Source organism: Amphibalanus amphitrite, unplaced genomic scaffold, assembly GCF_019059575.1.
Source record: "Amphibalanus amphitrite isolate SeventyFive unplaced genomic scaffold, NRLGWU_Aamphi_draft 001175F_arrow, whole genome shotgun sequence".
In the NCBI taxonomy this organism is placed as follows: Eukaryota; Metazoa; Arthropoda; class Thecostraca; order Balanomorpha; family Balanidae; genus Amphibalanus; species Amphibalanus amphitrite.
The window spans coordinates 194,184-203,771 of record NW_024882669.1 but is presented as its reverse complement, the minus strand read 5'-3'; the positions used below and the strand labels follow the sequence as shown (position 1 = coordinate 203,771).

Genomic DNA, 9,588 nt, shown 5'->3' with positions numbered 1-9,588 from the left:
CTTTGGCCACTTTTTCCTGTCCGCCAAGAATGCCTCGGACGCAGGTTTGAACCCATGGCCACCCTCTTTCCTTCACACTTTTCCCAGATGTAAGTTTGAGCTGCAGATAAACCCCCTGGGTTCCTTCATCTGCATCTCCCCAGAAACTCATTTCATCCACTCTTGTCCGTTTTAAGGCCCTTGGCCCCTCCATCACGTCCAATCCATATGCCTACTTACCGACCTCCGAATGCAACTATAAGTATTTTGTATTTATTCAGTTTATTGCCAACAGGACAGATTCCCAATGATAGGCAAGTACAAATGAAATGGCCTTGAATGAACTCAACAGCGAGAACCAGTTCAGCTGAGTTGGTGGAATATTCACCACCTTCCAGTTAATCGTCCTCTCTCAAAGACAATTAAATTAAAGAAAGGCAATAACCAAATAGCAACTTCTAGATCTTGACGCTTATGTCTCTCCTCTCCGGAAACGTCTTGACATCTCTCACTGGGCGGGTCTTGGTCTTGGTCGTGGGTTAGGGCGCATAGCCTCATCGGGCTCAGAGCGTCCGTAGATGTCTTGTTGCCACTTTCATGTCTTCAGAGTTGGTAGGTAAGACAATGGAGTACTAAGCGTGGTAGTGGAACGGAAAGACAACAGCGTACCGGATAGAACCAGGATATAGTATTGAGGAATATTTCCAGGTAGGACAGTAGTTAATGTTAGTAGCGAACTATAAAATGGTTATGAACTTAGAGATAAAGAACTGAAAATGAAAGTAACATAAACGACCGGTATCTTTTATGCCTGGCTTTTTTCAACAGTCAAAATAACACTCCATATACATTAATTTGCCATTGATAAACACTCTGGTAACAATAGGTACGCTTGTCTCCTCGTTAGAGTAGGAGGATGTCGTTCATCACCATAACCATCATAACATGTATCGATACACTGTGGTCGCAGACCAGTTGTTCAGGCCGTGTACGTAGGAATGCTTTGGCCGTAGTGTCTCCCTAAGCGCGCTGCGTGGATCCATGGATAGAGAGACCAGCTGGTTAGGTTCGTCCAAACTAATTAGTTTCTAAACTACGTGATCAACTACGCTCGATACTGTCTTAAGTGCCACCACCGTCCATTGTCCTGTCAGTCAAGAAGTGTACATTCATTCACGATCAGTCATACTTCCACGCACCACTTCCACATAACACAGACCACAGTACTGGTGGGACAAAGCACACGGAGACAGATGCAAAACAAAGGACATAGAACATTCATATTACATCTAGCGTGTTACATGTAAATAGAGGCACTACCATGCACACAGGCTTTTGACTCCAGCATTAAAAAAAAGAAAAGAAAAAAAGAAACACGCGTCGGGTATACATACGCTATCGCACGTGAGTCGCACGTAGTCTGGCTCGGGCCTTGGTCTGGCTCTATTGTTTCTTAATTTACTGTTTACAGGCGTTTCATAAGATCACACGCTCGCAAGAAGATCATCACTTCGTTCAGTATCTCAGGAAAGTCGTCACATAGCAGCGATTTCAGACACAGCTGAACCGCATGTCTCTGACACAGTTGCTGCAATGGTTGTCTCTCGATGGCGTACATTGGACAATCGATGAGAAAGTGCTGTACAGAAAGCAGGCAGCGACATCTTTCACACAGTGGTCTAGGCTCTCGATCAATGATATAAGAATGGGTGTACCGAGTATGGCCCAGTCTCAGACGACATAATGTAACCTCTTCTCTTCTACTGGGTCGGCTACTGCTAGACCAGTGTTCCACACGCTCCTTAATAGCTTTCAGAGTAGTGCCAGCAGGGTGATCAGCCCAGAACCGACCAAACATATCTCTGATCGTAGAGCGGATTGCAGGATAAAACTCTCGCATCCCAAGCAGTGGTGTAGTTATATCATTCAGGCTCATGGCTACCTTCGCCTGTATATCAGCCGTCTCGTTTCCTGTTATACCAGTGTGACCAGGTATCCATAACAGGATAATCGAGAAACCAGTATCAAGAAGAGTGTGGACATGGTCCAAAATCTCGGTAATAACAGGGTTAGCTGAGGGAGGGTTTCCAATGGCCATCGTCACGGACAAGGAGTCAGTACAAATCACCCATTTCTTGTCACGCTCAGTTTCAATGTAGCACAGTGCTTTTAGAATGGCAGTCGCCTCTGCTGTGAAGATGGAACACTGTACAGGCAGTCGGTACTTCCCATAGCGATCACCATGAATATAAGCACATCCTACACCATTTGGGCCCTTTGCACCATCAGTAAAAATGAAGGCATAGTCAGCATAAGAATGTCTCAATTCACGGAAATCACACTGGACTTTTAGATTGTCGAGGCAACTTTTACGTTCATCAGTAAGTCTTAGTATCTCGCATCTCTGTAAACGCCAAGGCGGTATATGGCTCTCTCTCAGTGCAATTGCAGCAGGAAATACATATCCACTTTCGTCTACCATCTGGAGCATACGTTCATACAATGGAAATCCCGATATTCGTTTCATATATGCCGCCTCCACGTGGTGCAAAGCTGCATGTCTCAATATAAGATGTCCACACGGGTGAGTATCTCGGCTTTTAACTTTAAGACAAAATCTCAGAGTTAGTTCGCATCGCCGAAGTCTCAGCGGAAGAACATCAGTCTCAACCAGCAGCGGTAAGATCGGTGATGTACGGAGAGCTCCGGTTGCTATCCTAAGGCACTGATTTTGTATGGAGTCAAGTGATTCTACCACCTTGTTCTGAGGTCCATCTAGAATCTGGCAGGCATAATCAAGAATAGGTCGTATCATGGATTTATACATGCGTATCAATACACTCCGGTCCGCCCCACAGCTTCGTCCGGCCAAGCATTTTAAGACAGATATCCGTTTAGTAGCTTTACCCTTAACATACTGCACATGTTTAGTAAGATTCAATCTGGAGTCAAAAATAACACCCAGAAACTTCACATCATCACAGTATGGGAGTGGCTGGTCATAAACCTTCAGTGATGGCAAATAAGTCAGTTCTTGTTCTTTCATATAGCGCCTAAATATGACGACATTGCACTTATTTGGGGAGAAGACAAACCCCCAACGATCGGTCCATTCGGTGACACTGTTCAGAGCTGTCTGCATTTTTTCAATTAGAGGCAAAATCCGCCGACCTCGTACCCACATGGAGCAATCGTCCGCGTATAGGGCATATGAGACATGTTCAGGAATATTGGCAAAAATATCATTAATCATCAGGTTGAACAAGAGCGGGGAGATCACGCCTCCCTGTACGAGTCCATTCTCCTGAGTGAAAGTGTTTGAGAGCACGCCATTTTTAACTTGGAACGTTCGTTCCTCAAGGTAAGATTTAACAAAGTGCATAAGCCTTCCGCGGAGTCCAATGGTATGCATACGATGGAGGATGGCCACTTTTGATGTGAGGTTATATGCACTTTGTAAATCTAGAAACACCGCCAATGTATACTGGTGATAAAAGAATCCTTTCCGCACCTCGGATTCCAATCGAGTTAAATGGTCAGCTGTATTCCTTCCCTTCCGGAACGCACACTGGAATTCAGATAAGATACTGTTCTGTTCAACATACCAGGTAAGTCTCTTTGTCACCATCCGTTCCATGATCTTGCTAAAACAGGAGGTAAGCTGTATGGGTCGGTAGGATGCAGGCTCGTCTTTTGGCTTGCCCGGTTTAAGAATTGGTATTATAATAGAGTGTTTCCACTGTTGCGGTATTTCCTCAGCACACCATATGCAGTTTATCATGTTCAGCACATGTACCAATTGTTCCTGGGAGAGATGTTTAAAAAACGCATAATGGAGGTTATCAGGTCCCATTGAGGTATTTCCACTCTTAAAGATCGCTTCTTTTAACTCAGGCAGTGAGAATAAATCATTGTATACTTCCTCGTTCTGAGACACGAAAGAGGGAAGATGAGCGCTCATCTCCCTCTCGTGCTCGATAAACCTTGGTCTGTAGTGTAGGGAAGATGATAGATCAGAATAAAATTGTCCTAAAACATTTCCCACTTCCAGCTGGTCATCAATCACCTCATCTCCAACCTTGAGCACGGGTAACGACTTCCTGTATCTTTCTTTGCGAGTAAATTTCCTTATTATTCCCCATAGTTGTTGCAGTGGTGTGTTCACATTGAACAGGTGTAAAAGTTTCTCCCACGACTCCTTTTTCGCTTGGCGAATAATTCTCCTGGCCCTAGCCTTGGCCTCCTTGTATGCCATTAGAAGTGCAGTGGTTCGATTACGTCGAAAACGGTTCAATGCCGTTTTTCTAGCACGGATTGCTTCCTTACAATCCTCATTCCACCATGGACAGCTATATTTGGGAGGACCTGTTTTCTGTGGAATAGTTTCACGTCCAGTCGACAGAAGTTTCTCCACCATAGTTTGATAGCTCGCATTCATGTCAGTCACATCAATGTTGTCAAAATTACACTGGTCAGTAAATTCACACCACTTGGCCTTATTTAAGTTCCATCCTGCAAATATGTCCCGCCCAGGCTCAATAAACGCAGATTGTAATTGTACATCATAAGAAGCATATATGGGACAATGGTCACTGGCATGGAGATCTGAATCAGTCCTCCACTCCATATATTGTCCTATTTCACTGCTGGTGATAGTAATATCAATGTGTGACCAGAGTCCTGTGTACTCGTCCATGCGTGTGGGACAGCCATCATTCAGGAGGGTCAGAGCATTGTTCCTTATGATACTTTCAATTGAATTCCCTCTGGCATCACAGCGATCCGATCCCCACATATAATGTCTCGCATTAGCATCAGTGCAAATAATAAAAGGCTCGGGTAATTGCCCTACGAGATTGTCAATCTCAGTAGTTGTAACCTGTGGGTTAGGAGGTAAGTACAAGGAACAAACACATATACGTTGGCGACCCACTTTCACACAACACGCAATAGCTTGCAGTGCTGTAGTTAAAGGGACCTCATAATGTGGAAAAGAATTGCCAACATAGATACATACACCACCACAACGACTGTTGGAAGGCGAGTATCCGTTATACAGTGTATAGTTGGGAATACAAAAATCATATTCATCTGTGGAGAGGAAATGAGTCTCTTGAAGACAAATCACTTCACACGCTTTCTCAATAAGAAGAGGTTTAACTTCAGCCCATTTAGAAATTAAGCCTCGACAATTCCATTGCATAACATTCCATGCCATTGTTAGTACCTTGTTAGTTTCTTTTTTGTTTTGTTTTTTGTTGTTTTTTTTTGTTTTGTTTTTTGTTTTTTTTTTGTTTTTTTTTTAAGTTAGGGTATGATCACACACAGGTGTGCTGTCTACGTTCCCTGTGCAGACTTGGGCGGATCCGTCCACGACTTCCGTGGCAGAGATGTGGATCTGTCTCTGCTCACTCCTGTCCTATCATTGGGTTTGGTAGGCCTGAGTATAGGGGGTGATGGGGAGATCTCATCTGAAAGCATGAGCTGTTTTTGTTTGTTTTTGTTTCCTCCTTTGTTGCTTTTGTCTTTCTTAGCGGGCTTAAATGGCCCAGCATCGTCTCCAGTGCCACTGCTCCCTTGCGGGGCTGTGGAACCATGGGATGAAGCACTGTTGCGGGGCTGAGTGGGTTTTCTTTTGTTTCCCTCAACCTCAGAAGGGAGAGAAGCGTCCAGGGCCTGAGTCAAATCGTCCATGTCATCCTCGTCACTTTGTCTGTTGTGAATACTGAGGGTCTCCATTGTGTTTTGCGACTCCTGACCATCACCATCTTTTCCACTTAGCCGTCCACCCAGAGTAGAGCCGTCACTACCACTGATCTGGCAGGTACTACTGGTTGAACGTTGCGTCAGCAGTCTTTCCAGCAGTGCCACCATTTCACTCATCTTTGACTCTAACTTTGTCACTTTTTCCTTTAGCTCATCATCATTGGCAGCACTGGGGGTACGGACTGTGTTGGCATATGACCGAAGTATTGGGGGAGGCTCATGCCTGTCATCATAGAGTTTTCGTGCAGCAGAGAAAGAGATCTCCTCCTCCACCTTGATCCGACAGATCTCTTTCTCCTTCATCCACCGATCACACACATGATCCTGGCAGGAGTGTTCCTTCCCGCAGTTAACACAGTGGGGAGCACAGCCACCCTCATGGGGTACCAGTCCACATCTCAGGCACACTTTGCTTTTTGTGCATCTCTCAGCTGTGTGGCCAAAAAGGCCACACTGATAGCACTGGAGAGGGTTAGGCACATGTCTGGTAATGTGGTATGTCACATAATCCAGTTTCATTTTAGAGGGGCACGTCGGCTTATCAAAAGTCAGGAGTACAGTCGCTGTAGGTACTACTTTACCATTGACCTTACGAGTGAATCTCTTGGCACCAGTGACGCCATGGTCACTCAACCAGCCGACAATCTCGTCCTCGCTCAGGTCCTCCAGGTCATAGGCACGGATTGTGCCTCGGGAAGAGTTGAGCCTCCTGTCCTTTACTACCTCACAAGTCTCACCAGCAAGTTGTTGAGTTTTCAGAAGTTTGTCTGTTTGGGTCTCATTCTTTGTTTTGACCAGAAGGGAACCATCGCTCAGAAAGTTTGCTTTCTCCAGTTTGTCACTGTTTCCCAGGACTCCACGGATCCCCATCTGCACCCATGGCCAGCCTCGAGATTTAAGGGTTTTGTCAGACACTAGGCTTATCCTCAAGTACGAGCCCTGACTAGTCTCATCTCTGTCAAAGAACGTCTCATCAGACCTCACTCGTTTTCCGGGCCGTAAATCCGGCCCAGGCCCCATCCTGGAGCATAACCTCCTCTACGAAAGCGATAAAAGCTTGACACCAAATCAGTAATATCAAAGGATACTCGGAAAATAACCAATTGGAAAGTACAAAAACAACAAAAAACAAAATGTCTTCCACTGCCACGTGGCACGAGGCGAATATTCTTGCACGTCTGTCCCTCGCCAGATCTGAAACAAGAATGTCTCACTGGGCGGTCACCAGTGAACCTCTTCGCAATTGTCTTTAGGTGTCTTGCAATTGTCGACAAACATGATTGTTTACAGTTTCTCAAGAACCTTACTTTTACTAAATCTAGCAGAAATATTGTCGTGGTAGAAAATTGCTAGCTTGAAATACATATTTGCTCTGGGTAAAGAAAAATCATCTTTTGAAAAATATTAAAAAGGCTAGTTTTAATTTGAATAAAAAAAATATCAATGTATTTGCCTGAATATATCAAGCAGAAAACAGCGCCGCCTCGTGATCCTAAGCTGTTGGTTGATAGCCTTGGGTGATTCCTCAGTTTTCAAATCTAGCTTTTGCATGTGAGGTGTGACCGATGTGCCTCCATCCAGCGGAATCCAGCTAGATTGCAAAGTGGTCGGTCGTACGGGTTGGACCGCGGCGGCATAACTCGGCTTCTATAAGTCCGATTGACAGAGGACAAGCACCGAGATCGATCGTCCACAAATTTGATGACCAATCACAATGAAGTGGTAAGTACCTACGACATCTCACTCTTCGGCGTTTGGGTATGTAATTATGCGGTGGTGTCGTTTGTATACAAAAGTCGGTAGTGCCCCCCCCCCTTAATTGAAGGTGTTCCGCCGCTACAGCAACAAACCCTATGTAAACGCGTCTTCAGTTGGGCAAACTAGACTTTTGGAATCAAAATATGGAGGCATCAATAATTTGATTCTGGTGGGAGGAGCCACCATGACCAAATATGGGCATGGAATCAATTTTTTGATTCATTTGGGTACACTTTTGACTTCAAATGTCTCGTTACGGCGTAAAAAAGGCCCATGACGGTGAGATTTTTCTTAAAAAAGGTAGAAAAATGTGGTAGGTTTGCAAAAAGTGTTACCTCCAAGCTAAGAAATTGTCCCTTCTTTGGCCTTGTGAATGGGAAAAAGACAGAACCACTGCCCATCACGTAAAAGCTGTTTTGAGGAAATCGCACTGTATGTTCTTTTGTATCATGAATCACATAGGTACTAAACAATCAGTATTTGTGTAAAATGGCAAAATGAAATTTTTAAACCCCTAATTATCATTGTTGTAGTGCTTTTATATTATTTATATGGTTTTTACCCGTTGCTTCAGTTTTTGTTTTCTTGACATTTAAAAATTGTTAATTGTTATCAAATGTAGTGAAGGTAAAGTACAACAGTGCTATAGGTATCCGTTGTGGTGCTGAGGATACCACTAAATGAGAATAATAGCAAGATAAATGCTGTATTCTTGCAAGTCATTGTTGCCTATTTGTTAACATTACCTGTGAATCAAAATAATGATTAGCCAGCTGATGGGGAATCAATATTATGATTATCTGTTTAAAGTGAATCAGTTCCTTGATTGCCTTTCACTACCTATTGAATTCAAATTGTTATGATAGGGGCAATATTATTTTGCTTAGGAGATAGTTCCAGCATTTCTGTTCAAGATCAGGCATGCTCCTTCTTGAAACACTCTCTTATTTTTATGTGATTGGTAGGTTAGAAATGGTCTGCATTTATGCCCAAATATGGTCATAAGGAATCAATCTTTTGATGCCTCCATATTTTGATTCCAAAGGTCTAATTTGCCCAACTGTCTTCTGTGTGCTGACCATCGCACGACCTTGGTCGTCGGCCAAGCCAATCGGCATTGAAGTTTCCATATCCCCCCTATGATGTCGGCTTATGATGACAAGGTCACTTGAGTGACCTCTCAGGTGGCCTTCGAGGAAAAATCCGAGATACACAAGTTGTGAGGCCTCTGGAGGACACGGTCCTGTCCGTTTTATTTCCCTGTGAAAGCTCTTCTGGCATTAGGTTCATTGCGGATTTGTGACATTCACAGTTTAGCACCGTGCAGAAGTTTACGTATGACGTCATAGGTCAGTGACCTGACCTGACCTGAAAACGCGGCATGGGTGGAGCTTTTCCAGGAAAGTTGGTGGGGCAAAAAGTTGTCAAACCTACAATGTCCGATTGTTAAGTTAGATAAAATTCAACAATGAATCAATTCTTTTCATTACAGAGATAATATTTTGCATTACACAGACATTTCAAAGCTCCTCAATGCGAAAAACATAGGTTTGCTAAGCAGTAAAGTCCTGCAAATCGGCTTATGTTGGTGGGGCAAAACGCTTATTGGTGGGGCAAATTGGCAAGTTGGTGGGGCAGGCGCCCCACTAAGTGAATAGGAAGCTCCACCCCTGAAACGCGGTTGATGTCACATGATCTGGCTTGAATCAAAAGTTAATATGATAAATTTTAACTTTCTATCACAAGCGTGCTTTAAGCTATCACAAAAAAAAACTACGATGGTGGGCCCCGCCCCGCCCCTTTCCTCAGCCGGCGAGGGTTAACTTGTCAGCCTCGAATTTTCGCAAATACCTAATTGTGATTTTTGACCAATGACCATGAAAATACCGTACCTATCATTAAACACGACCAGAAGTGGCATGGTAAAATTTCTGACAAACGAAGCAAGATAAATATCGACTCAATCTCAAAACTTAAAAAAAACTATGTGATCGAAAACTGTGTGAACGAAAACGAAGCATTTATATGTGTGTAGAACGGCTGCTGACTAGTTGGACAAGATTCCAAATTTCAATTTGGCTAGAT

General features: G+C 43.9%; 1 protein-coding gene across 1 annotated transcript; it reads right to left on the bottom strand.

Annotated features, from left to right (window-relative positions):
* Positions 1-539: 539 nt before the first annotated feature.
* LOC122370862 lies at positions 540-6,859 on the bottom strand. The gene is made up of 2 exons (XM_043346814.1): positions 5,207-6,859; positions 540-749 (listed from the first exon to the last, which is right to left on the bottom strand). The coding sequence occupies exon 1, from the start codon at positions 6,763-6,765 to the stop codon at positions 5,317-5,319; it is 1,449 nt and encodes a 482-aa protein (XP_043202749.1). The 5' UTR covers positions 6,766-6,859; the 3' UTR covers positions 540-749; positions 5,207-5,316.
* Positions 6,860-9,588: the final 2,729 nt, after the last annotated feature.